Source organism: Meleagris gallopavo, chromosome 6, assembly GCF_905368555.1.
Source record: "Meleagris gallopavo chromosome 6, MGAL_WU_HG_1.1, whole genome shotgun sequence".
NCBI lineage: Eukaryota > Metazoa > Chordata > Aves > Galliformes > Phasianidae > Meleagris > Meleagris gallopavo.
Window position 1 is genome coordinate 49,644,315 of NC_139409.1, and position 27,972 is coordinate 49,672,286.

The window sequence follows — 27,972 nt, forward strand, 5'->3', positions numbered from 1 at the left end:
ATCTTATCTAAATCTTCTCTCTTTTATTTTAAAACCATTCCACATTGTCCTATCACTATCAACCCATGTAAAAAGTTGATTTCCCTTCTGCTTATAATTTCCCTTTAAGTATTGGAAGGCTGTAATGAAGTCTACTCACTCTTCTCCAGACTGAACAACCCCAGCTCCTTCACAGGAGAGATGATGGGAGTTTTGTTTGAAAAAGGAGCACAGTTTCATTTGGTTGGTTGCAAGGGAGCTAATGACAATGCTATGCTGAGATCAAACATTGAAAACCTTTCTTCAAGTTCAGTTTTTTGTTATTCTTTCTGATGCATCTGTTAGCTTTCAGAAAATGATGTGTTTAGAAGAGCAAGATAGGTGCTGTAACTTTAACACATACTTTATCTGCTTAAGATAAAGAATGGATTTTGGTGAGAGTTATGGAGGCAGAAAAAAAAATTCTGCATGTTAAAATAAGGAGTTTGCAAAGAAGGATCAGGAAAAACGTTTTTTTAAGACTTCCTAATGCATGTAAAGCAGTTTCTTTATGAAGATGAAAATCAGCAAATGCTTGAAGAAACTCAAACTGTATTAATGGTTTCTGATGATGCAAAGAAATTCCATAAGCAAAGTGAATTTCTAAAAAACAAGCAAAACTTGTTTTTTAAAATACCATTCTAAGTATTCTTCTTATTTTTCACCCTTTTTTTTTTTTAGAAAATAAGTACTAAGTAATGGATGATGTAATATGGTGTATTCTTTTTTCTTCATGTCAAATAATGACATAAATCTGTCTGGTGCATGTAATTAATCTTGTTCTTCAAGGCTGATAATGGATTCTTCCTGACTTGAAGATTCTGGACTGCAGGCTGAAATATTACCATATATTAATAATTAACTCTTAAGTTTTACTCCCACATTTGGATTCCATATGCCTGTTGATTTTAATTTATTCTTTTTCTGGTATGTTATCCACCATTTGTTCTTTTTACTTCATATGAACTTTAGTATTTCCATCGGTAAAACTCAACGGTCAAAGTTTTGCTCCTGTTGCACAGAGATAACTATGGCTCACAGCTCTGTTTGTTTGGGTTTTAGGATATGCAGTATGCTACACGGTATTTAACTAATATATCTGTTTGTTTCACTGATGAATCCTGATTTTCTACTTTATTTGTGATTTTTTTTTTTAATTCCTCTATTAGTGTCCTTGGTGTTACGCTGTTGAGAGCAAAGGTTCCTCTCGTAGAATGAATGGCTTATGCACTGAGGTGCCCTGGGCTACAGACTATGAGTAAGGCATAGGACATACTTAAACAGTAGAGAGTCAACTTACCAGAGCTGTAGAGATCATGACAGCTTTTTGTTTGCGTGCAGAAATGCAGTTCTTGTACAAATAAAAAGCCACTGAAATGAAAGCTTAAGAGTCTCTAAACCTTGGAGCATAGGTAAGGTTCTTGCTGGGAATGCATAGAAATCTTTTGAATGACTGAAGTCATGCATGAATACTGTTTCTCTTCCTTTTAAATTAAGTAGCACGTAAGAAACATTGGTATCTGACATTTACTTCGAGTTTGTAACAGCAGATGCTGTTAGGTTCAGAAGTTGTGAGTTCCCATCTTGAAGCTTACGGCCTGATTTTATTTATATATAAATATTTAAATACACACATATACATAGATTTTTAAAGTTTCTTAGCTGTTTATTTTAGTATCTCTGAATATCAGCTTTACCCTACTTGGCCATCCAGAATTATCAGCCACTCTTGGAAACGCAGGCCTGTGTCTGTGGCCCCATTGCTCACTGCTGGTTCTCACCACAAACCTCCCTGTGAGCGGGCCCTGTGGTGGCTGTTCTGTCTCCATTTATGCCAGGTATGTAAGCACAAGCCCCACGGTAAGCGTGTTTAAGAGATCTCCTTGATTACAATGGGAGTGTTCCTTGAGCTTATAGCTGTGCAAATGTTTACATACCTGGCTCAGTGTGGGCCTATATAAAGATCTGTCTCCGTTTCTCTGCGAAACCCTTTCTGCCTGCTGCTTTGAGATTTCCCATGCTTCATGTTTTCCCATAATCACAGGAAGGCTGCCCAGTTCCTTACTAGGAGAAGTCCTAGAGCCTGAGATTTGAAGACAGCAGCTTGCTGGGGATACAAAGATCTGCTAAAACAATTCTGCATTCCTCAGCAAATGCATACAGGGCTGATACTGAGGCCCATATTTCTGGACAGGTTTTTGCCAGGGTGAAGTCTTCCAGATTTTTACCATCCTGTTCTCCTTTGGGTTTGTGCTTTGCCCCTCATCTCCTCACCATCCCAGAGAATAGCCTCATATCATTCCTTAAAGACAACGGCTATTATCCTACACACTACAGAAGTAAGAGAAATGAACTTTGTCATCACATAGCACCTCTCTGCATCCCTGTGAACTGGTGTAGGCACGAACCCTCCTGCTCCACACATACATACGTGTGTGTGAATACCAGCATATGCAAAGATATCATTCCAAATGCCTTCCAGAAGCTAAAATAACAGGAAGACCACGGAAAGGAATACATTCTGATAGTTCCAGGAGGTGAATGCAATTACATTCGTGAAGAATCAGCCTGGTCTTCAGTTAATCATTCCTTCACTTTCTCTGTTTGCTCGAAGATTACATTGTTGCTCTGTAGGAAAAAAAATAACCTACCAAAGAGTCTTTTCCGGACTGGAAAGATTTATGCTCTGCTTTGTTGACGTTTTGTGCTAGCACTTATGTCAGTCCTGCTCTTAAACTGAATGTGGTAATGATTTTTAAATATATTTTACAGTGAATTTTGCTAGCTCTGATTTTTTTTTTTTTGTAAGAAGTACATATGTAATAGTTGTTCTGTTTTTTCTTTTTTTTTTAATGATTTTTATGTGCTGTAATAGAATGTACAGTCAACGTTTACTTTCTTTCAAGCAAATTCTGAGTGCAGTAGAACTTTGCAGAACTGAGCTTTGTTTTTAACGACTGTGATATTGCCCATGTCTACAGTGAAGGCCCTGGTTCTGCAAAGCCAGTGGACATAGGCCTGCTTTCACCGACTGACTCTCAGATAGTTTCCAGAGTGTTGAAATGCTCAGTTATTTTATGACCGATAATTAATGGCATGTGGAAGCAGCACACATATCTGTATTTCCACTGTGTCTTTTGAAATAGAGCATAGAGAGTACATCTGTGCTGGAAACAAGGGGCATCATGGCCAGTGGATGATGGTGTGATGGAAAGGAGGTCCTGATGGAACTGTTGACCAACCCTGTCGGAATCAAGGCCTCCCAGAGGACCACAGTTACTGTTAAAATGTTAACAGCTTGATGTTTTGCTTAATTAATGTTCATGTGCAATTTGTGGCCCATAGGCTCAATAGCACTGAGTTTGCTTAAAGGGTTTCTATCCCTGAGGCTGTCAACCAACCTAACTGACAGCTTTCCACTTTTGCAATATGTAGTTTCTGGTTAATGCTGAGATTCCAGCTGTGTCCCATCACATCTTACTACCTTTGGGTTGCTGCATTGGGTTCACAGTTAGAGGCATACACACAGATGTTCCCTAAAAGAAAGGAAGATGTTAGACTCTTCCCTCCTATGATCCTGCCAAACATTAGTTGCTGAGCATGGGGCTTGTGTGTGTGGTTGCCAGAGCTGCTCCTCCTCTTTTGTTCAGTATCGCTGACAATGCTGTCTCTCTCACCTGCTGAGCATGATGGGCTGTCTTCCCCTACAGGACCCACATCACTGCCTGCTTTCTCATATGGCTTTCAGTGACAGCTACGGCCCTTGGAACGAACCCTATGCTGTTCTGGCTTATATACTGTGAAAGGTGATCCATGAAATACTCAGATACAAGGGAGTGACCAGACCTCTAGGATTAGGAGTTTGTTAAGATGCAAAGTTGAGGCTCAAATTAAGATATTAGAGCAATTCTTATGCTTGGGATTGGAAATGAGCACCCAGGTTTTTTAATGGTAGGAGATCGTTGCAGAGAAGCTAAGTGTTAAATCTTGCATAGACTTCTAGCCAACCATTGTGAGCCAGTTTCACTTGGAACTTCGAATAATGCTAATGCTTTATGCCCAGCAATAAGCCTGGGGCTGTATCTGGATAGAGTTGATTGAGATCTGTTACGACAGCAAGAACATTGTGTCAGTGCACCTGCAATGATGGCTTTAATCTCTCTCAAGGGATGACACCAAGCCTGTTGGTAGACAGCTACAGCAGAATGTGACAGGTCTGAGTTCAAAAAAATTGCAGTTCTGCAACAGATATCCTATATGACCTTAAGCAAGCTTCTTGCTTGTCCTGTTACTTGGTTATGTATTGCTAGAAGCAAGAAAAAACTGTATCTCCTTGTATCTCTTTTATTTATATTGTAAGCTTTTTAGGATGGAACGCTCTTACTGTACCACCACATGGTGCATAACACAAAAGCTAACATAAATAAGAGATGTTCTTATTCCAGCTGAAGGGATAACAAAACCTTTAGAAAACTAGCTTGTTTAAATGAAGCTAAACAGCTTGGATTTGGTATGATAACTATTGATGTGGCAGCTATCCACCGCTACTGCTGCTCAAGGACAATCTTTTCTATCTGTAAGGAAACCATAAAAATACGAGGTTATTCGGAGCATTTTACAAAGCCTGCTTCTTGTATCATCAGCTATCTCTGCAGCCACTCTGTTCAGCATTCTTACCCTTTGTGCCTGCTCTGGAATAAACCACAGTGGAGAATAGAGACCACTTGCAGTAAATCTGACATCCCAAGAATCCCTGGCCCATCCCTTCCCTTCCTGTCTTTGGCTTGTTCCCTGTTAACATTTTAACATTTCTTTCTATTGAGAAAAGGAAAAACAATATTATTTTATGAACTGTTATCAGACATGTACACTTACTTTAAAGGCACGGTCCATTTTTACTGGATTTTTACTTATCATCGAAGCACATTTAGTTACTTTATCAGAATGCCCTTTAAAAACAAAGGATGTCATTATATCAAACCACAACTTAGAAACTCTGCACAAAAACTGTTCATCTCACAGGAGAAGCATTACCCAACTGCTGGCCATAAGTTAAGTAGCAATAATACAGTGTGCCTAAGACCTGTGACCTGGATTCAGCCTGCTTGTTCTCAGTGGAGATGCCCATAAGCTGAGTAGTAGATACTGTGGCTGAAAACATCTCTAACTTTCTGGGAAGTTTGGCTCATGTTAGTGCTGCTTGACCAATTAAATCCCTGATGCTGAAAAAAATATACTCCTTAGTTACGTTATCTGTCCCTTTAATGTCTTTTAAAGAGGAGAGCATGATTTGGTAGAGGAGCGAGAAGTTTAGCGGTCCAAAATTAAATAGAGGAGAACAAAACCTGGGAATCAGATTAGTTCAGTATCTGAACTCTCTTCAGCAAGTGTGTTAAAATACTTTCATAACACATTGCTCTAGGAAAACGTTTATAAAACTTGGTTGAATGGCAGTAGCAATTGTTGATTTTAGAATTGGAGCTGGATTTTTTTTAATTTTTGTTCTTCCCTCTCCACCCTGCTGAGGAGCAAGGGCTGAAGAACCCCATTAATTCCTCAGAGACCTTTTAAATTTGTGATCTGGTCAAGGAAGGATGAGGCATATACTCAGACATGTAACAATACAAAACCCTTAAGTTGATAGCAAACCTTTCATTTTACTGACTCTAAGATAGAAGAGCAAATAGCGATTTCTCCTAGTTGGAAATTTACACTTCAAGCCATGCGAGTAGGCAGGTTGCAAGTTTCTTTGCCATAAGGTTTCTTTTTCAGGAACAGGGAGTGGAAAAGAATCCTGGTCATTATTTATTCATTTAAGAGGAAGGATGAATAAAGAGCAAGATGCCTGTGTATAAATTTGAAATTCTTGTGTCTCACAATTTTAATCCTTTGTCACAACTTCGTGGAAAAGCTTCATGCTGCAACGTTGAGTTTCCCAATTAAATTTAATTGTAAGGTTTGAATTATGAAAAATCTGTGTATGAAGAGTTGCACGTAATCACTGAGAGCATGTAAAATGTGCCAAGCTCAGTGGGATTTCAGTGCTCACCTAAGTGAGCATTGAAATATAACTTGGAGTCAGTGGTTTACAGGCTGGTTCGACAACTGCTACCCTCAGTGCTCAATGCATGTGCAACTGTTCTGCCGTAGTGTGTGCTCTTAAGAGAGCCACCGGTGTGGTATTTTCATTGGTAACTTGCTGCTGCCATTCCGTTAATTGCTATTCTCTTAGGATTTATGTTTGCATGTAGTAGTGGGGCTTGAGCAACCTAGTCGTGCTGTGGAAATGCAAAGTTGCTGCTGTGCTTAGCACATCTTACTTGAATGGATGAGAGAATCTAGGACTCGAAGATGAATTCTGCTTACCAGAATTCTGCTTACCAGAATTGCTGCTGACTTGGTGATCCAGCTGACTCTTTGAATTTCTTGTGGAATGGCTTCATGTGTTCTAAGAATAAAAAATGAGAGAGAGTTATGTGTTTACACAACTTGATGAAACATTAGTAAAACATTAAAGGGATGTTGAAATTGAAAGTTAAAGTTACACTTGAAAGAAGTCCAGCTGTGCTAAAATAAGAAAAGCACAACCGAGGCCCAAATGATCTCTTTAGTTCTGCCCTGAAATTATGTATTAATCTTTTATGCCCTTATAATATTTTTCAATATATTTCCATTTATTTTCAAGACCCGTGGCTGTGCGCTTGACATTACAAATTTGAGAAAGCCAGCAAATGAGTGGGATTCTGATTTTGAGCCCTTAAATGTGAGAAAGCTTTCCAAATGTTTAGGAGAAGAAGGTGGTCTGTGTCTTGAGGAAATGACCTGTATGTATGAGGAAGGTGGGATGCTTGTATCTGAAATTCAATGGGAAGACGAGGAAGGATTTTTAACCTGCAAGCAAAGTCCAGCTCCAATCAGTAGTATCATATTGTTGATATATTTTTAAGGCTAATGTGAGGATTGCATCCTTCACGAAAGAGAATGTATGTCAGAAAGACTTTTAGCTCCTTCTATTAAAAATATGTGCCTGTAAAAACATCAAGGATAATGGGGAATTGTGCTGACACCGTGTCTGTGTGCATCTGTGGAAAAACCAGGGTGTGTGTGCTGCAGAAGCTACATTGCATAAACTAGGGTGAAATGAAATGGAAAAGAGGAAAAATGGGCAATTGAGTAATGACTACATCAAGTTGTGCCGATAATTCTTAATTTACAGAGCCTTAGTATCTCTTCTTGTTATGTTATCTCCTGCCTACCATTAGCTGCTCGCCTCCTCTATCTCCTCAGAGCCACAGGCTGCAGCTGTCCCAGTGTTGCCAGCATATTGGGCTGGAGCATCCTTTGTCACCACCACAGGGAAAAAACAGTAGTGTGAAGTATGAAGAAACATCTAGAAAGTCCTGTTAAGACACTCACATTCTTGACACATGTAAGAAAAACTGAGGATGCTTGAAGAAATATTTACTTGTGCTAAACGCTCATCAGATGCTTAAGAGCCATAGAATAGGGGTGGCGACAGGTATTTTGATGCTGAGATTGCCTGCTTTGGGCACTGACTTCAGGGAGGCATCTGCAACTCTGACAAAATGCTGCAAGGTGCTGAGCACTGCTGTGGAGCAGGCAGAGAGATGCGACCATCAGTAGCTCTCAGGTTTGTCCTGCTGCCATACTATGGGGCATCTGCATGCCACGTGCTACCCTGCTCATGTTGCCTAGCTGTCACAGCCAGTTAGAGTGACACAAAAAGCATGCTGTTTGCTTGCTTCTGCACAATTTTTATTTGACTGTTTTGTAGAGTTGGGGGGGGGGGGGGGGTATTTTTTTGGCATGCAGCAGCTGAGAGCAGAGTGCCTGCAGCTCAGCTGTGGTTTGAAAGGAAGCATGCTGGAAGGCTGAGAAGCACAAGTGCAGCCTTTGGAATGTCGACACAGCAGTAAAAGGGCAGTGGTCCTCTGTGCAGAGGGCAGTGAGCTGAGCTGCTTGCTGTCTGAATCTGTGGCCCTGGGTAAATCAGGCCTGGTATCTGCAGATAACTTGGCATTTTTCTCATTTCAAAACAAAAGCAAATGCTGTATACTGAGATGTTATGAGTTGGATGGTGGGTTGTGTGAGAGACAAAGGTCAGCCTCGGTTGAGCATCTTGCTTTCTGATCTCTTAGTTGGTGGTGGCCATAACACCGAGATCTGCAGCACAGATGTGAGGAAGAGGCTGCCTCCTTGACCTGCTAGGGAGCTGCACTGCTGGGGACTGGAAAGACCCTGTAAGCTTGAGCTTAACTCACAGTGCTGCTTGCCTCTCGAGGGCTAAACCTCCACAGTTAATTCTGTCCATCCTAGTCTAGCTAGTGGTGTAGTAGCTATGAAACAGCAATAAAACTGCAGGGAAGCAAAATATGTTGGGCACGGCACTGACACTATTGTATACAATACCAGGAAACTTCATTTAGAATCTTACATACTTCTTTTAATAACTATGTTAAAGTTGAATTCAAGCTAGAACAGATGTATGGAAAGTTTAGCAAGGATATTAAAAGATTGTGAAGCCTATCTTATGGGAAGGGACACCAAGAGATTGGCTTGTTTAGTTTAGCAAAATAAAGCTGAGAGAGGACTTGACAGCACTCTATAAATACATCCAGGGCTAAATGCCAGAGAGGGGGAAAAAGCTGTTTAAGCCCAAGAGCAATATTTGCATAAGAACAAGTGGGCATAAACTTGGCGCTGAATAGGTTCAAAAGTGAGGGATAGAAACCTCCTGATTTCCAGTATAGTGAAATCCTGAGAATGCAGTCCAGTAGGACAGTACTTTTTGTGGACCAGGAGAGGGACTGTGCTGCATGGTGCCAGTGCCCACAGAGCCCCAGGAGGAATGGCTGTGGCTTCCTTCTGGTCCTTCGTGTTGGTGGAGAGAAGGTCCTGCAGCTGGTGGTGGTCTCCAGCCCTGAGAAGAGCCTTCTGCTGAAAATGAAGACACTAGTGTTAAATTATGGCCAGGTTAATAATGTCCTTGAAGGATCTGGGGAAGTTTCCAGCAGTCCTTGTGCCTGTGTATATAATCGTGTCGATGGCCATAATGCCTAACTGGCATATCTCTGGGGCTTTAGTATCAGTAAGGTTTATCCGGTGAGAAAGGGATACAAAACTGGACTTGTAATAGTGCAGTCTGAAGGAAGAAAAGCAGCTCTCCTGACTGGAAAAGTCAGAAGTATCTCAAAAGTAGAGTACTGAGAAAAAGGACTTTTCAGAACTTTAAATGGTTTCTTGCTGCTGCTAAAAATTCATACAACCTTTAAATTTGATGTTCATGATTACACATTTCCTTCTGTACTGTAGCTAGAATAGCACTATGATGCACATTTGACAGGTAAAGGAACGGAAACATCGAGGGTTTGGAGATCTGTAGGCTGGCACGATGATGCCAGGACTCCAGGCTCACAGTTTTCAGCCTGGCATTCTGCCTGTCACACCCGCTATATTCTGTTACATATTTTCTGCACCTTTGGCCATTTGAGCTGCAACTTTCAAGGTATGCTCCTCTATTTATCAGTGATATTTTAGGATCTCTTCTCTGAGACTTAACAAATATGTACGTGCAGACTTGGTTTTGGACTTCTTCACTGCAAGAATGAGCTGAGGAGAAAAAGCTGAAGGAGGCACAGAAATAGCCTCCGGGAAGCAGATTGACACGCTGTACTTTGGTAGCTTTGATTTGAGTCAGCTGTAACTCGCTGTATGCTCTGTGCTCAAAGGTACCTTCTGTTCTGAGCATTAAACTGCAAAAAGCATAGCTAAACACAACCTTAAAAAGAGATGACGGTGGTACCAGGGCAGTGATTTGTCAATTATAGTCATTTTCTGTGCTTTTTGATTACTTTTCCCTAAATGTTCTCCTAACCTGAAACCTGGGAAAAGGCAGGGCACGTTTCCTTGTGTTGCTACTGTTTTGCAAACAGAAAAGCAACTGCACTGATGGACAGCAGTGAGAAAAATGTGTGTGGCACTTCTACTGCTGCTCCAGAAAGCACTGTTCTGACAGCATGAAAAACTTCTGCTACTGACCTCCATCATTAACCTCCCTCCTCGCTTGGTCCCCCACAGCCCGTTGTTAATGAAAAGAAGTAAGGTTTTAAAGCTCTTCACAGTTTGGGCTGAGTTCTACTTTATGTTGTGATTAAGAAGAGAAAGAACTGAAAAAGTCTTTTTTACTATTTTTAAATGAAAATTGCTACTGGGGAAAAGTATGATTACTTTAATATTTCTGAAAAAACACTGTCTGATACTTTGGTTTAAGTATGACTATTTAAAAAAGAAAATCGACACGAACTTCTGGAATATCAAAACAGAACAGAAAGCTCCAAGCAAAATGAGATTACACTGGGGGAGGATCAAACTCATTTGAATTTTGGTAGCAACTTTTAATTTATTTATCCCAATAGGTATTAATGTCTATTATTTGTCCATTAGTGCTGCTTGCTGACTACAGTTTCTCTTTCAGAGCAAGCCATTTTCCTCCTTGGCACTTCAGGTAATTTGGGAATATATTTATCTCTGCATTTACATTACAGCTGATTCCCTGCTTTCTTGGCAGTATCTCTTTAAGTCGTATTTTAGCTGTACTGTACTTGGGGGGTGGAGGGAGTTTGTTTATGATTTTAGGAGAAAGCTATTTTGGCTTATACTCTCTTTTCTTCCAGAAAAGATATATATATGTATGTGTGTGTATATGTATATAAAAGAAAAGAAAATGAAATAATTTCTGGATTAGCAGATGGCAAATACTTAGCAGCCTATGTGAACTTATTTTTTGTATTAGTCCAGTTTCGGGCAGAATCAGAATCAAGTGCCATCTACTTTGGGAAGCATCTGAAGTCAGGAATAAGGTAAATTTTGGAGGGGTTATTCTGAGGATGCCCACACCTTCATCACCCCCATTTTCCAATTCTGTAAGTAAACAGAAGCCAGCAGTCTCCAGGTCTGTCAACGCAGCACTCTTCACAGGCCTTGAAATTAATCTTAAATAAAAATAAAAAGCTACTATGTAGGCACAACAAAATTTACTATAAATGAGTCTTAAGTACATAGTTACATGTCAGACCCAAATGGCTCCAAAAGAGTTGCTCCGGGCTATTGTGTAAGCAATACTCCTTTGAGAAATGTATAAATACATGTAATTCAGTACATAATACACATGTTAAAAAACTACCTAATTACATATTTTCCCAGGAGAATGAAAAGGCTCCAAAAGAGCTACTCCAGCCTCTCCACTACACAATATGTGTTTTATAACCTTTCATGAATCTCTTCCATTCTTTTTCCTTTAGGAGGGGGGAAAAAAAAAAAAACAGTAAGGAAATTAAATACAGAACACCTACTGTACATTTAATTTAGAGGACAAAACGCAATGTTGAAATAACATTAAAGGTGTGACGCAAACCAAGGAAAGCCAGGAAATTGAGTGTAAAGGCTGTTTCTCCATCCTTAGCTCACGTCATTTGCCTTATGTTTTAGTCCATTGTTATGTGGTGCAGATTTTAAATTCCATGAGTTAAAATAGGGCTGTGGCCTATCTACATGCATGCAGGTACTTATATAGGCAGTGCTGCTGAGATACCTGACTAATTCCTGTGTCATTATTTACAGGAGTACATATGAGGGCTGCTCTGTAAGCAATGCCTCCTATTTTATTATGGTGACCCACAACATCAGAGGCAGATGTTGGTGGCATATCAGCAGGGCTTGAATCTTCCCACCAATATTTCCATTACATTTTATTGCTGTGTGAGAGATGGCAGCAGAGGGGCGGTCTGCCCAAATGTTGTCTGACATGGAAGTGTGTATGAAGCAAAAGATCACTTCTTCCATGCAGAAACAATGGCAGCCATTCGCATTCATTGACACTTACTGAATGTTTATGGAGACCAAACAGTGGATGAGATCACAGTGAGTTGGTGGGCAGTGCATTTCAGCAGTGGTGACACCTCCACTGGTGCAAATTTTTGCAAACACAGCATGTAGGCCCTTGTTCATCGCTGGTGAGAATGCAGAGCTAATTGTGGTGACTGTGTTGGAAAATACTGTTTAGTAGCTGAGAATTTGCTTTATCAAATAGTGTTATTGTGTTCTGTTGTTGTTTCCACGGAAATAAATTAGGAGACATTACTTTCAGAGCAACCTACTTATTTACTTCATCTATGTAAGATTTGTGAGTGCCATTTGTAAAAATGATAAATTGTAATGTAGGATAGCTCAAGCTGGCCCAGGTAGAAAGATAGGAATGCAGAAGAAAAATCAGTTTTCATTCGTAATAAAATATTCAGTATATTTTTTCTTTATTCAATAGATAATTCTTCTTCACTGGACTGGAACCGAAGCCTTTCAGAAACAGCTTTTACTCCCAGTGACAAGACAGAAATCTCCTGCTCTAGAAGCACCAAAGACTGTTGTGTTCATCTGGGATGCCGGCCACTCAATGAATTTCTCTTTAGCAAAGCAGAGAGTTTCCCAGAAGAGAAATTCTGAGAATCTTGCTTGAGAATGTCCAAGTGGTCAGAATAACTACCTGGCACGTGAAGCCTGTTGTTATATCTCTGGTCTGAATGAGGAAACCCCCACTTAGGCCAGGTCCTGTGTATCCTCCTGAGGTGCTCCCCTGTGTGAGAATCTGTAGAGTGAGCCTCTGGTCATACCAAAACTGTTGTTCTTCTATGTGTTTTTGTAAGGGGACAATTCAACAAACTGGTAATGCTTGTGAATGCCTCTTTTACACAAATGACCTCTGCCATCTCTACATTTTTCTCAGGTTTTCTACCGTATTACTGTAGTAGTGTTATACACAAAGCTACAGAAAATGTTATCTTCGATGCTTCTGTTTTTTAAGTAAAACTTTTAAGAGTTTCTCCACTGTTTTTTTTTTTTTTTTCCTTGTGGATCAGATAATGGAACTGCCTTTTTGTTCAGGACATTGTGTTTGCTTGAATGAGAAGATACGGTGACCAGAAAAAGGAAATTTTACCTCTTAGGGATCATAAAACTGCATGGGCTCTCTGGGAAACAAGCTGCTGTGTTAGAAAAGCAGTGCAGAAGGTGAGGTAGAAAAACACTTTTAAAAGAGCCAAAAAAAACCCAACCCAACTCTCTGCTGATCTTATAGAGAAAGAAGGAAAGTATCCTTTGCGAAACATAGCAGCATAAAGAGAAAACATGGTGATAGGTAAGTTTGGGTGGTGCTTGCCACTCTGAAGTAACTTCTTGCCAACAGTCTCTTAACCTGTGATATCCATAACCCTAAGGCCACTGAATGGGACCTGAGCAGCTCCTTGAGCTGCCTGTCATCCTAGTGATGATGATGTGTAGGGGAAAAGCATTTGGTGTGATCTTCCCAACTAAGGTCTTGCTCCTAGTGTGAAGGTTCTTCAGATCTGAATCTAAGCACTGGAAGAGTCTAGATCCCAGGGAATGTTACAGTCTGTAACTGCCTATACCAAATATACCAGGTGAGTTTAAGGCTTGGGCTTTGCCTGGCTCTGAGTTTTTAATAATAAATTTATGTGCAAGTGAAAACTAGATACTATCTTGGCAGCGGGCAATTTATAACCATAAGATTTTACTTTCATTTCCATAGCAACGGTCTAGGATGCACCTATATATGTATATGAATTGGATTCTGATTTTAGCTCTGCCTATTGAGCCCCAGAATGTCCCATTCACTGGCACCAGCATCCTCATTCCATTGATGGACTGGCTAGCAGAAATCTTCATTTGCCTTCCCAACTCCTTATAACATGAAAAAGAACATTGTAAGAATAAAGAAATCAGATTTTAGACCTGAAATTATACTAAGAGTGTAAAATTAGATGTTCAGGGATATAAGCACATCAGGATGTTGCCACTGGCTGAGTTAGTGTCTGAATTTATAGCACACTGGTGAATCCTTGCTTAATGCTGGTGTGCTATCTTTTCTGCACAGAGAATATTATGCATTTTACTTGCTATTCAGTAAAAAGTGCAGACAACCCTAAAGGTTTCGGTAGGATAGACCAAATTCATAAATGGGTACACAAGAATAATATTTACCTCACACTATGTAACGTTGTTCTACATTTTAGGGCTAAATCGATAACCTCTGAAATCTCGACTCCTATGATAGAAGGCAGGAATTCATGTTCAATTGGGAGTGTATCTGCTGAGAATCAGTGTGCCACTTTTATACTGACTGATCAGAAAAGAACTGCACTTGCAAAAGTCATGTTTTGCTTGTAGGACTGGTAACCAAGTCTTGCAAGACTGCCTTCTGAGAAAAAAGCTCAGTTTTCATTGGGCTAGAGAAGAGGGAAAAAAGTTTGGTGGTCTCCAGCACGGATCATGAAGGTCCAGGTCATTGCATGCCCCCCAGTTTCCTGTGTGATGGCCACTGTGTCAAACTCCTTCAGTGTAAGCCAGTGAAGAGTGCAGAGCTAAATGCATCAAGGTGTTCAGCCTGTGAGGGAGTGCAGACATGAGTACTGGTGGTAAGCTGTACAACAGGATGAAAAATGAATGCAATGATTTCTTTGGACACAAGGTTGGACCCAAGCAAATAGAACAAGACAGACATTATGCAGAAGAAGAGCACCTCCTTGTGTGCTTATTGAGGTCGAATAATGACAGTCAGGATGCCAGCACCTACAGCTATTTATATATTTTTATTTGAGTGCAATAATGAGATGTGTTGCTTCTGATGCTGCTACAGACCGTGGAACAGCACCTTTTGTCAAATGGCTTGCTCTCTTAGAGAGAAAAACCTAATTCATAACTTACGGATCTCGAGTGGCTTAAAGAGAGCAGTGTGGAAGGTGAATTTAGTCAAGTCACTCATATAAATAATCAAAGCAGCAACATTGTTACGAAACATGATTGGGAACCCCCAGGTTTCTTTGATGTCTCCATATGTTACAGGAACAAGGGAGCATGTTTATTTTGCAAAGAATTAGGCATTCTCTGCATTTTTTAGGTTTTATTTTCCATCTTGCTGTCAAGCTTTCTTCACAGTTCCTCAGCATTTCTTCCGCTGGCCCATTTTAATTTCACAGTTTAGATAACAGGGCTAGAAGCTAGAGAAATTGCTACTCAAGTTCTTTCATTTTTAAGATACTCAAGAGTAGCTTTGAAAGGGCAGAATCCTTCAAACTGTACCATCTGATAGGTGTCTAGCTGGCTTGAGCCACCTCTAAAGTATTAACTGTGCCCTGTGCAAACATTTGTCGCCATGTCAAACCCTTCTAAATATCTTATTCCCTCCTTTATCTTTCTTAGATTATCACCTTGCACCATTCTTGGCTGCAATAGCTTAGGTTTAGAAGGGAGCAGAAGGCTTTTTCCAGCCCACTTGTGTTTTCCTTGCTTGGCTCACGTGCCCTGTTCCTGCTCTCCTGACATTCCTGGGTCTCTATGGAGGATTGCTCTTGGGGTTCCTCTGGAGTGAGCCAGCAGGGGAATGGGACAGCTTCTCACCTGGAATAAAGTAGTGCTGTAGCATTTGTGGTCAGTAACCATAGCTGAACCGCACAGCTTTATTTTGGCAGAAGATTGAGTCTTCTCCAACACAGTAAAACTCATGCACCTCTTTGAATCCAAATGCATGTTAGCCTTGCAGTTTAAATTTTTCTTTTTGCAGTGAGAGCTCAAATTTTTGCTAAGAGGAATTCAGAACTGTCCTACCCTGCACATACCTTTGAGTGAGTGTGATATCGTGTACCAAAACTCAGAAGAGTTTACAAAAAATGTTTACTGTAACTTTAGTTCCCCATTAGATTCAGTCATGCAATGGCTATTTTTTTTTCCATCCCTTTAAAAGCATTCTTCCTCCTGACTGCATTCCAAAGTAGGTGTGAGATAACTCACTAAATCACCATCTAATTTATAACTTTGACAGTCATTCTGTGAGTCATGGCTTTATTATTACAGAAATGCAACCCACAAACATTTTTTTTCCTTAAAGCTTCAGTTTGTTTGGTCCCAAAGAAAGCTTTGATGCCATGTTACCCAACAGACACTCAAGGACCATGATTCCACCCAGGGCTTCATCTCATGGACTCTATGCCTGACTTTTTTTAAAATTATTGTTTATTTATTTTTATTTGTCTCCTTTTCCTTATATTGCTTCATCTTCCCCTTTCCCTTTTGTGTTGATGTAGCTTTTGTGTGTGCTGTTCTGTTGCTTGCAGCCCAAGCTTTTAGGGTCACGTTGGAACTGAAGTGTCTCAACCCTATCCCCAAGCTGTACTTTTTCTTTTAAACCACTGTTCATGCAGTATTCCATAGAGTTAAATGGCATGAGCATGACTACTAAGAGCCCATTAGAAATTGCTACCTCCTCCTTTCTTCCTCCAGTCAAAAACAATGGTATTTGTAACCGGAGACAGCCTTATGCAACACACAAACATCTCAAGTATGGTAAATGATTTCCAATTGTTCCATGTGTCTAAGTAATTCCTGGTCCCCCACTTCCGATATCTTTTGCAATTTTTATTAAAACAATTGCTTACTTTTTTTCTACTAGTGCCTGGATGTTTTTATGTGAACTGCGGATGCTTTTTCTATCCTGAAATTTTTGCAGCCTTGTTAATGATTTACATGTAAGAATACATACTAAAATTGGGGATGGGACATACCCCAAAGAGAAAAGTGTATTTGTTCTATACAATCAGCAAAACTGGGTGAGTTGTTGCATGGCAACAGCTTTCTGATCTTCAATAGTTTTTGGTTAGTGAAAACCTTTGAGCTTTGTTGAGCAAGTATGAGTCATGCCATTGAGGTATCATTTTTAAGACCTTGGCTGAATGTTTGCAGTCTGCCTGGAAGACTCTGGAGGATCTCTGACGGGTCAGCTCCCATTGCAGGCTTAGGTCTGAACCCATGAACTGAATTGATAAGTAACACTGAAGTCCTTGCTGTATCTGAGGCACCTGGAAGCAGTGCGTTTTTTTTTTTAATAGGTCTTCACATCTCCTTGTTCAGTATTTAAAAAAAAACAGAAGCAACTACAATCACTATTCATTCTTAAGATTGTTAGACCATATATGCATGCTCTCATTCTCAATAGAAATTTGATGCATGTCAATGCCACATCTTTCTCCTGATTTTTCATCTCACACCACGTATTGCTTTTTTTTCTTTGAGTTGTCCACTGCAGTTTAGAAAAGGTGTATCAGAAATCTTGTAAGGGTAGGCTCTTTTTCTTTCCAATATAAGATGAGATAGTTCTTTGGAGACTTGTGCCCTTACTCAGGCACCTGACCTGAACTGCTTTTGAATAATTCATGGCTCTACCCAACAGTGTGATGGCAGTATCACTTTGATATGTTTCAGCATCATGTGCTAAGCTCCATATTTTACTGCTTGTGGTTAACCCAATTGTTCCACGTGCCGAGCAGTTGTCATCAATCTTTCTGTCACAATCTGCGTCTGTCAAAGTTTGGCCTTCAGAAATGTCTGGAAGGAAAATGGCAGTGGTCACAGTGTGGAAAGGCAGGAAAAATAAAAGCCCTGTTGAATGCATGGGTGCTGCAGAATGTATAGCTAGTGCATATGGAACAGAGGGGAAATCTGACTCTGGTAGCCTGAATAGTATTGCTGGAAGAGAATTTGCAGCCTATGCTTGCTGAGGAAAGTGAACAAAATAGGCAACACTCAAATGTATAGAAAAAAGCTTTTTGACTGTTGAGAAGTCTCATTTTGGAAACCATTGACTATTACATAAGAGGTACCATCCCTGCCATTATTCTGCCAAAAAAATTATTCAAGCAAAAGTTTACATGAAGGAGTCTGTAAAGCAGAGGAAGGAAAACCTTCAGGAACAGAATTATCTTTTATGGCCCAAATAGGTGTTGGTGATGAATTCCTCTGGCTGCCTCATTGATAAGATACTGAAAAGCCAGGGCATTTTGTGAAGAAATGTCAGCATGATGAGTGAAAACACGTCACCAAGTCTGCAGATCCTGAAATGAGAAAATGCCAAAAGAAACATGCAGGTTTTATTTCCTCAGCTGTTATCATGAGAGATCACAATCCTGTTGAGCAGAAAAGCAATGCTGCTTTTTAAAACAAGCCACAAATTAAGTGATCAGAGACAAGAGGTTTGAGTTGATGTGTTGGTTTTTTTTTGCCTTTCTAAAGTGACTAATTGACCCTTGGCATTATACACCTTTGGGAATCTGGTGTGATGCACATACATGGAGTCTGATTTTTTTCAGAAGGTGTTGAGCACTTCCCCCTCTTCCACTGAAGCCATACTTCAGGTTGTGTAAAAGCAACAGAAGGTCTGTGGGGATTTCCTCTGAAGCTAGTATGCAAACAGCAGTCGGAAGACTCCAACTCTTAAAAGTATAGAGAACCTTAAATAGATGGGCTGGGATAACTGGGAGGGAAAGAGACATCTGTTGAGCTGTTGAAAAGACATATGCTCCTAGCACTTCCTTTGTCATGCATTTTGGAAATCTTTTCTCTCTGAGTTTATTGCTAATATTTAATTTAAAACCAGATTTGGATTGTTGACAAAATTATGACTTGTAAACGGACACTTCTCCCCTACCCCCCCTCCCCACTCCCCCCCAGCCCAACCTGAATAGTGCTTCCTCCTCCTGCTGCTCCCAGCACACGCACCATGGCCTCCCAGCCATGGTTTGGGAGAAGCAGAAGCCTCACCCAGGCCTTGGCCTTGCCTGGCAGGGTCATGCAAGCCAGTTGGTGGGAGATGGTGGCCTGAAAGCTGGTAGCTCTACTGGTGCTCCTACTGCTGCCCTCCAGGCTGGTGATCACGTTTGCAATGAATGGAAAACGTGACTTTATTTGTGTGTGTGTGTGTGTGTGTTTGTGTTTGAGCACTTAATGACATTTCAAGGCATCCGACAAAAGTCTAATTCCTTGGATTGGTTTCGTCAAATAATAAAATGACTTGACATAAGTGTAATTGAAAGCAGATGTGGAAATATGGAATTTTAGCAGTCACTCTGCCCCCCCCTTCCCCCTTTTTCTCTTAGCTTTCATTCATGCCAGAAATATTTTCATTTTTGTTTCCTACTTCCTCTCCACAGAACAAAGCCTAGGGAGGATGAGTTCTGGGGCAGCGAACCAAAGGGTATTCATTTCACATTTTCTCATCTCCTTGTGAAGTTTCCACCTTTTCTGAGTTCATTTTCCATTATGAAGGATTTTCAGCTACATCTCCTCCTTTCCACTATTTTTGAACTCATCCTCTAGATGAACTTTGTTATATAATCGTTTCTGTCTACGGTGGCTGTTTACAGCTATTGTGTGAATCTGAAGCTGTAGGTTACACGCTGGGCTCTGTGGAGCAGACGTTAGGTTTTTGTCTTTTCCCTTTGGTTGGATTGAATAAGTGTTAAACAGAAGAAATAGTAAAGATGCAGGCTTGAACACGTATGTGAACATAACTGTGGACAAAAGGCTGAAGGGCTGTTTCCCAGAGTTTCATTCTGTAAAATATGATGTCTCTACAGGCTGAAGGGAATAGGCTAAAAACAGCTGATAATATTTTTGCTATTATCACTGGTACTTAAATGGCAGAGATGAGTTTTTCAGTGGAACAACCCTTCCCAATATGTCCAATCAGGGGAACTGGAAAAATTAAGGGCTCAGACTCGCAACAATGATAAGTTAACAAGTCTTATTAAAAAAAAAAAAAAAAAAAAAAAGCAACAAAACTATTATCTTCTTTGATATTATCTGCATTGTCTTTTGTTAAAGAGTGTTGTGTGTTTTTAAAAGAGTCAGGTACTCTGTTCCCATTCCAGTGGGATTCAAATATAGTATCCTGTCAAAATCCCAGCCTAAGACTTTAGCTGAGGTCTTTCAGCCCCAAGAAGTTTGTCTGTTTTTGCCATGATTTCCAAGCCTTTTGACCATTACAAAGATATTTAAGGAAGCTCTGGAAATCTCTTGTTTATGGTTCCATAATTTAATGAAGAAGAGGAGTGCCTTACTGCCACTGCTAATGCAGAAGGTGCAAGCACACAAGGTATTGCTGTCTGAGCTTGTCCTTTCTCACAATCCAGTCAATCCCAGACGAGTCTTGAATCAACCAGAAATGAGGGTTCACTCTTTCAGCTGCTGATGATACCACTGATTCCCTACTACAGCACGTTTGGCTTCAGCTCTGAGAGGGCTGGGCTATGTGTTAAGATGGACTCCAGTCTGGTTTTTTTATTCTAGATAATAGTTCTATGGTTTCTTCCTCCAGCTGCAGGCACCAGATAATTCAAAGGTCTTTAGAAATCAGACCCCATTTTTGAGTTGTGTCAGTAATACAATGGTCTATTTAAAAGCAGTATACGTGTGCGAGGCAGTGTAGTCTCCATAGAGAGCTGGAAGCAAAAGCATGCTTGGTAAATGTAACCTGGTGCTCAGTTGAGTGTATTCATTTCAGGAAAGGAGGTATTTCAATGAATATCTTGCATATCTTAAAAGAACAACATGATTCTATGCTAAGTGTTCACTATTTTGTTTTTAATTAGTAGTAGTATCCTCTTAGAATAGAAATAAAAATTTCTGACCTACTGGATTTATTGCTGTCAATTCAGATAGGTTGCATACTGTCCTTTCTGGAGCCAGTAGTGCTAAACAGGAAGATCTTATTCATATTTCTTCAGGATATTGTAAACAGATATGTAAATACTTACAAAGCTAAGAATTACTCTTACCTGTATAACCACAGTTCATCTTGGGATTAGTCTGGAGAAACAAAAGTTTAAAGCACACACCTCTGATTCATCTGCCAAGTATGTTGGTAAAGCCATCCATTTGTTGTGAAATTCTTCTGGTGACGTGGTTCAGCTTGTACATGCAGTTTCCTCATCTGCGCATACACTTATCAGATCCGTGTGGACAAAACAGATGTTTGCACAGTCTTTATGGAGAGTTCATCTGTATGTTTTCCTTATTGCTACGATCAAAATGTCAAGACGGACAATCAACTTTTCACTTGTACACACTGTTCCAGGGTTTGACAACATTATCAGTGGGAGCATATAATCATCTGCACCATCTTGTTTTGTTTTCTGTAGGCTTCTGTGTTGTGTAGCCCTTAGGTACATCTTCTTCAGTGCACATCTGTTAAGTACGTAAAAGTCAAGTATGTGTTTTCTAATTCAGACTCCCAGACTAAGCCTGTAACAACAAGCTGTATTCTGTCTCCTGATAGAACAAAACCCACTATTTGCTGCAAATACATTTGTTTGTCTTTACTGAAGGTGGTAAACTTGTGGCCAAGATGAAAATTATCTCACTGTTGAAAGAACTCTGCAAATTCAGAACTTCATGATGTGTGTTTTAGCTGGAATGACAAGTGGAAAAAATGCATGAGCTTAAACACCTGGTAGATCCTCATGCAATGCTGCTGGTTCTTCAAATAATATGAAGGCTATGTATGCTGTGCCCCCAGTTGTCAGTTTTAACCTGAACTTAGAAGAATTTTTCAGAACTCCATATAACATGAAAGTCTGTTATTTCAGTTTGTCCCTCCAGGTCTGCACTCTTCCATCCCAGATTCATCCTTCTGTACTAATCTTTTCTATTAGGAGGGACACCTTGTGCATCTCTCCTCCTCCTCACTCCCCTTCTCCAGCCTCCTCCACTGCTCTTGTCCTCAGATCACAAATCACGTTTCCATAAGAAGCATGTGCTCTGGTCATTTATTCTGCTACCCATGTCCCACAGCCCATGTTTTCCTGAGAAGGCCTACGTTTGTGTCCCTCACCTTCCACTTCCTTGGTACCATTATTCTGGAAAGTAAGATGTTTGTGAGGAGATGCAATTGTAAGCTCTATTGGGAAGATGGAATGGGAAATTATGAGGGAGTGATACTGTTATTTCAGAAAGTGATAATGAATGCTGTCAGCCAAAGCTTTGACTTAAGAGAGAGGGTGGGAGCAACAAGCAAGTGATGAAGGCTCATTGTGTTCCCCATTACTGTCATTCTCATTTTCCTTGGCTGGGAGCATCTGGAATAGTCTCCAACACTTTTAACTGAGTAAATGCAGCATTCCCAAGCTGTTTGTGTGACAGACAAACAGATGAACCTACAAAGAAATGCCATGAAGTTGAGTGTGTGGATTCACAAGCTCAGCCAATTATTCACAACTAGAAAAATAATGTTACATAAATGGTCAAGATTTTTTGAGGGTGACTAATTGTTTTGGATGTCTTACTCTTCAGATGATCCATTAAAAATACCTTAAAAGGGCTGGTGTTTCAGCATGTGGGCTCCCAGAGCCCTCTAAAACTTGAGGGTCCTTATGAGTGTCTCATGATGAACACCCAGAAAACCCAGAAATGATCAAAATCACTTTTCATTCAAAAATGCTACCCATAAGGTTATGCATTGAGGCATTGTTTTCTGGTTTATATCCGTCTGTGAATCCTACTTGCATGTTTGTATACAGACTCTAAATAAATGTTAACAGCATTTTTTATAAGTTATGTTGTAGGTGGAAGCACTTTGCTAGAAGCAGAAACAGTGGTCTAAAAGTTTGGGAAGGGAGGCCCAGGAAGAGTTCATTGGTTAGGTCTTGAATGTGGAGCTGTTTACTAACCACACACAAAGTATGTCAAGAGGGAATAGGGCATTGCAGCATTGCTCTCCAGCACTGCTAGTGTCTGAAGCATGGGAAAAGTACATATAAAAACGTACCAAATAAACTGGAAAAGCTGAGTAGTGGCAGGCTCTTTTAGGCTGCTGTAGGGTTGCTATAGGATGGAGACTGCCTGGGGCAAACAGGAGTTTGGTGGGCACTGCTGCAAAGAGGTCACAGCAGCACTCTGGGATGAGGCTGGAGGAAAGCAGCAGAAAGGTCACGTAGTCCATCCAGCTAAACAGTCCTGGTGGGTGGCAGCCTGAAATAATTCCTGAGCTATTAATTAGGAAGATGCTTCTTCCAGGTTCCGGCCAAAGTCATAAGACATGCCAAGGCAAGGAGCCAAAAGATCAAAAGGACACTAATTTTTTATTTTTTTTTTTAAACCATTCTGTGGAGAGAGGAGGGAGAGTGCTGTCTAGGGCCAGTTCACACAGGACATACTGATGGAGCTTGGCTTTCCTGTAGGATGTAAAGAAGCAGAATCTGTCTGCTGCTGTCCTTTAGTGCATAGAGTTAGTGTAGAGATGACTGAAAATTATTTTTACTTAGCCTTACGTTTTATCTTAACTTCTGTAAGATTGCTACTACTTACACTGTCCTTTGGTCCCTGCGTTAGGATTACACATAGCTTTTTCAAACCAACCTACTGGAATTACCTTTATTAACAATATTTCACAAGCCCTTCAAAAGGAATATTGCAAGTCTTGATTCTAGGCAGATTTCCTAGTTAAGCATAAATAAACACACCGCAGTGTAGCTTGTGACTTGCATTTAATGTCATGAGAAAAGCCAAAGCAATGATGCCTAATGGTGAAGTACAAGGGAGAAGGATGAAGGATGTACATCACTTACCTGCAGATTAGACAGGTCAGAATCCATATTGCACATAACAACTAGTCTGTAAATAGCACAGCCCATGGAGTCTTGTTTCCCACTGACTTTTTCTCTGAATGACTCTTTCTCACTCCCCTTCCTTCCATGAGTCCCCTGTTTGCATCCTCTGATGTTTGGGAAGGGTATGTGCTGCAGCCTTTCCCACAATGTCTCTGCATGCCTATTTTCACTCTGCCTGCACCTACTATTCTGATAGACTTGGCCACAAATGAACAGGAAATTCAAAACTGATTGAGGACAAAATGATAGGAGAAAAGGACTGGATGACAGTGTGCTCTGTCTTAAATACTCATTTTTAAGGAAATTTGATTAAAGCAGGGTAAGTCTGGGGAACTGAAAATATCATGGAATTGATTTTTGCAGGAGGAGCCTGGTAGGAAAGACACCAAAGACTAAATTTGCATTGCGTCTCATGGATTCACTACATTTTTCCCACTACAAAATGCAAACTAGACGTTGAACATGAATGTAGAGGCTGGTGACTTCTTACAGTGAAAAAGAAAGCCAGAATTTTGGAACCCAAACAGGAAACACAACGGTAGGTCCTACTTTTATAAAATCTTTCTTCTTCTTCCATTTGTCCTGTGGTTGTGGAAGGGAAACCCCCATTTTAATTGAATGTTTCTGTGGGGTCCAGAGTGAGATTCCAGTGGGGGCTCTGTTGCAATCTTAAACTTGGAGCAGCTGTTATCCCTCCTTAACGACGTCAGTAACATTAATTTGATAAAGCCAGAAAAAGTTCTAGCAACCTTCATGGAACTCACAAAGGCATTTGATGGGAACAAACTTTGTTTGTGTTATTTCTTTTAAGTATCATTGTGGGTTTTTTTTTCCATCAAACTTAACTGTTGAGGCTAGAACAATAAATTTTCAGTATACCACATTTGAAATTTGTGTGCTTCTTTCTGATTGTATGTTCATTTTTATATATATTAAGGAGAATATTATTAATATAATTATTATTATTTTTATTATATTGAAAAATGCATTATCTCCTTTTTGATCCTTCTTTCACTTTAAGTAGGGAAGAAATGAGAGAATAAATGGAGAAAAAGGCAAACATCTACATTATTTCTTGACATTTCTACCAGTGAAAATGCACTTACATCTTGGAGGAAGTGGAATGTTTATAGGTTTTAAAACCACGTAAAGACCATGGAAGTGAATGTTTTCTCATAACTCTGCTGTAGAACTGAAATTGGGGCTCCTAAATGACTTCTTTTCATTAAAGCACAAAGGTTTAACTAGACCTTTTCACATGAAATCACATTTTAGTGATTTAAACCCTGCCACCATCAAAAGTTTCTTGAAATTTACACATAATTGGCCATTGTCAATTTAAAATTGTTGTCCTTTTCTCTACATCATTAAAAACATCTTTGGTGTTTGATCCAACCATTCGTTATATGCTTTACAACCCTAAGGAAGAAATCTAAGTTCTGCTCCACTGATTTCCTTCTAGTCATGATGGTGAGCTGACAACATTTCATTTAGAAATTAATCATATTCTCTTATTGTTGAACTTTTTATAAAAATGAAATTAAATTGAAATTAAAGACAGGTGTACACCCTTTATTGAGTTTAGAGAGAGCACGTTATTAATTTTCCACTCATACAAATGCTGCTTTAGAAGGTAGTTGAGTGTGAGGAAGTTATAGCATCACTCTCTAAAATGATAATAATTAGCAAGCAAGAGGGATTCTGTAGTTCCTGAGGCAGTGAAGAGGAGCAACCTTTCCTTTTCCACTACTCAAATTCCTGAGGGCTGCACATTTCTAACATACAAAAAAAAATTTCCCTCCCACAGCAATAACATTGCAGAGGTGCCTACCAAAGTTTAGAGGACAGTACTCAAAAAGTGATCAGGAAAGAAAACATATTTGGAGTCACTCTGTTTCACAGTATAGGGCTAACGCACATGTTGTCTGTAGTTTCCAGGCTCGTGCCCAGTAGCTTTGTTACAAAACTTAAACTTGATCCTCATTGTCATCTATAAGACAGAAAAATATGTTGGGGGCAGGAAATACTTAGAGAAATAGCAATAGACAAGAAAAAAAATCTTCTCACAGCAAAAGTTGGAGGAAATACGTGTTTTGAGTTAAAATGTTAACCTTGAGAATAAAGTCATTACTTTGTGGTGTTGCCACATGAGGCACCATCACAAACGCATGTCAGTGTGTAATCAATTAGTGATCCTGCATGGTCTTTGTGCTGACTGCAAATCTGGGTACAAGGAACAGGAAAGGACTGACAATGGTGGGCTGGACAGTGGTGGTAGTCCACTGCAAATCCCACAGTGAGCACACACTTTTGACCTAAAGGAAGATTAACATCATGCAGAGACACGGTAGAACCTGAAGAGTTCAAATGACTCCTTAAAATTAGTATTCCTGTGTACTGGGGCAGACAGTAATCTTCAAATTCTTAATTTAACTTCAATTGCAAGCACAGTTTTACAATCCAGGGTTCAGCATTGTGCAGAGATTCTTTTGTGATACTGTTTATCCTCCAGCCTAAGACCTGGGATGGAGTAATGGATTTCAAGAGAAGATCTCTGCCACCAAGGTCGTGATATGGCTTGCTCTGCCATGGATTCCTTGCCTACGTGGCAAGGAAGAGTAGAACCCATCCCATGGGGAGCTATTTCCAGAGTTAGTTGAAAGTGTTTGGTTGTTCCTTGGGTTGCCTTCCTCTGCCTGTCCTGAAAGAGGCACTGCTCTTGGTGCAAAGTAAAATCGTCACGCTATTAATATGTGATTCTTAGCAGAAGGACCAATGTTGGTACATTTGAGATCAGACACTGGATAGCCGTGAGCATATTTCACAGTCACATGTGAAATACTGTGCACATGTGAATGCTGTGTGGAGCTGTGTTCTTGATGGAGGCTGGACTGCCTCTTACACCGTGGGAAAAGTACAGCCAGTGCAAGACAAAGGCCAGATTCCAGAGCCACCTCCCCTGCTAATTTGTAGCTGAGTTTTGCCCTTTACTCTCCCACTTATTAAAAGGGAAGAAAACTACAACATTTAAGGAAAAAGAAAGCAATTTCTTTGGCACTGTTTCTGTCTGTTCCTCTGAACTGAACTCTCCTTTAAACACGAGATACTGGATCTGCTTGTGAAGACACACTGCATGCCCTCTTATGAATGAGTTGTAGTCTCTTTTCTGCATAAATATTTCTACCAGTCTGATGTGCCTTTCTGCTAGCTGTTTGGGTGGCATTTTATATGCTCTTGAATTTTTGGCTATTGAAAGATAGAAGGTTTTGATTTCGATGTTATTATCTCGAGAGCCAGGGAGAGGGATGGAGCATGCTTATCTGGTTGTTTCAGAGTCTTCTGGGAGAGAGGAGCAGGCGAGCAGGTGAGACAGAGCCTCATCTATCCCAGTGTGTGGTGATGGGCAGTGGGTATGTTGACAAAAAGATAAGGACAGGGCAGCTTTCCCATTACATCCCTCTGACTTCTGGCAAATTTTAGGAATGAGCTGAAGAATGTTCCTGAACCACTGTGTTTAATAGCTGATGGCTTTTGGTTAGAGAAATCCGATCCTCCCTTTGGTCAGTAATATGCACTGAATAATGTCTTCAGATTGCTGCCAGCCATGTTTTCCATGAATCTTTGAAAGTCTGTGGAAACTTGTTGGGCTCATTTTTCAGTTTTTTGTTATTCAGATCAAGAGATCCATTCCAGCTTGGGCCATCTAAGGATTTGACCTTTGGATTCCTGTCTGTGTTAGAGTGCCTGCTGCCACTGCTGTCCCAGCATTTTGCCACTGCCTTTGTTGCAAGGAGCTGAGTAACATCGTGATCTGTGCGACTGGTAACTGGCCTGTCTGGAAAAATTTAGAGCAGGAGGGAGGGAGGCCCCCTGGGATTGAAAAAGCTTTATAAAAGGCTTTATATTAGTTGTTAGGTGTGTGTATACATATGTCTGTATATTTGGGAAATAATTTTGCAAAATTTTACATTCTCATAAACATGCTGGGTTTTTCTTTTGGCCTTGGTTCGTGATAGGGAAAAAAGCTTTTGTTCTGAAGGGGTTTTCTCAGTCGTAAACTGTGCATTTAGCTACTGAACTTGCCCAGATTTTGTTACTGTTTTCCCTCCAAGTATACAACACAGTGTCAGATCAGACATTCTACAGTGTATTACAAGTCTTCCTTTTAGCTTTGCATAAACAGAACCGATAAATATTGTCAATCAGAGTTACTATTTTTTAACTGCGTATGTTGAAGCTGTGGTCATGAAAAGTGTAAGCCCTGGCAGTTTTGTAGCTCCCTTTGCTGACACTTAAGGTTTTGCGATTTTCTTTTTAATTTCTTTGAACTATAAATAGAGGAAACGTACCGCAATGCTTTATTCGTGATGACAGCATATACAACAGTCCATATGCCTGTGTTTTGGCTCAGAATTGGACAGATAGATGT

General features: G+C 40.2%; 1 protein-coding gene across 8 annotated transcripts in view; it reads left to right on the plus strand.

Moving 5' to 3' along the window:
• The window catches only part of SUGCT (succinyl-CoA:glutarate-CoA transferase), a 354,560-nt gene extending 338,009 nt beyond the window's left edge, over positions 1-16,551 (plus strand). For 5 of the 8 annotated variants that reach the window (XM_085226688.1, XM_085226689.1, XM_085226695.1 and 2 more), the window contains 2 exons: positions 10,514-10,543; positions 12,359-16,551. In XM_085226688.1, coding sequence (XP_085082814.1) covers positions 10,514-10,543; positions 12,359-12,537 — 209 coding nt within the window. In that variant the 3' untranslated portion in view covers positions 12,538-16,551. Of the gene's footprint in view, positions 1-10,513; positions 10,544-10,831; positions 10,899-12,358 lie in introns of those variants that run through there. The other 3 variants (XM_085226694.1, XR_014884043.1, XM_085226693.1) reach the window with 3 other exon arrangements.
• The last annotated feature ends 11,421 nt before the right edge of the window (positions 16,552-27,972 follow it).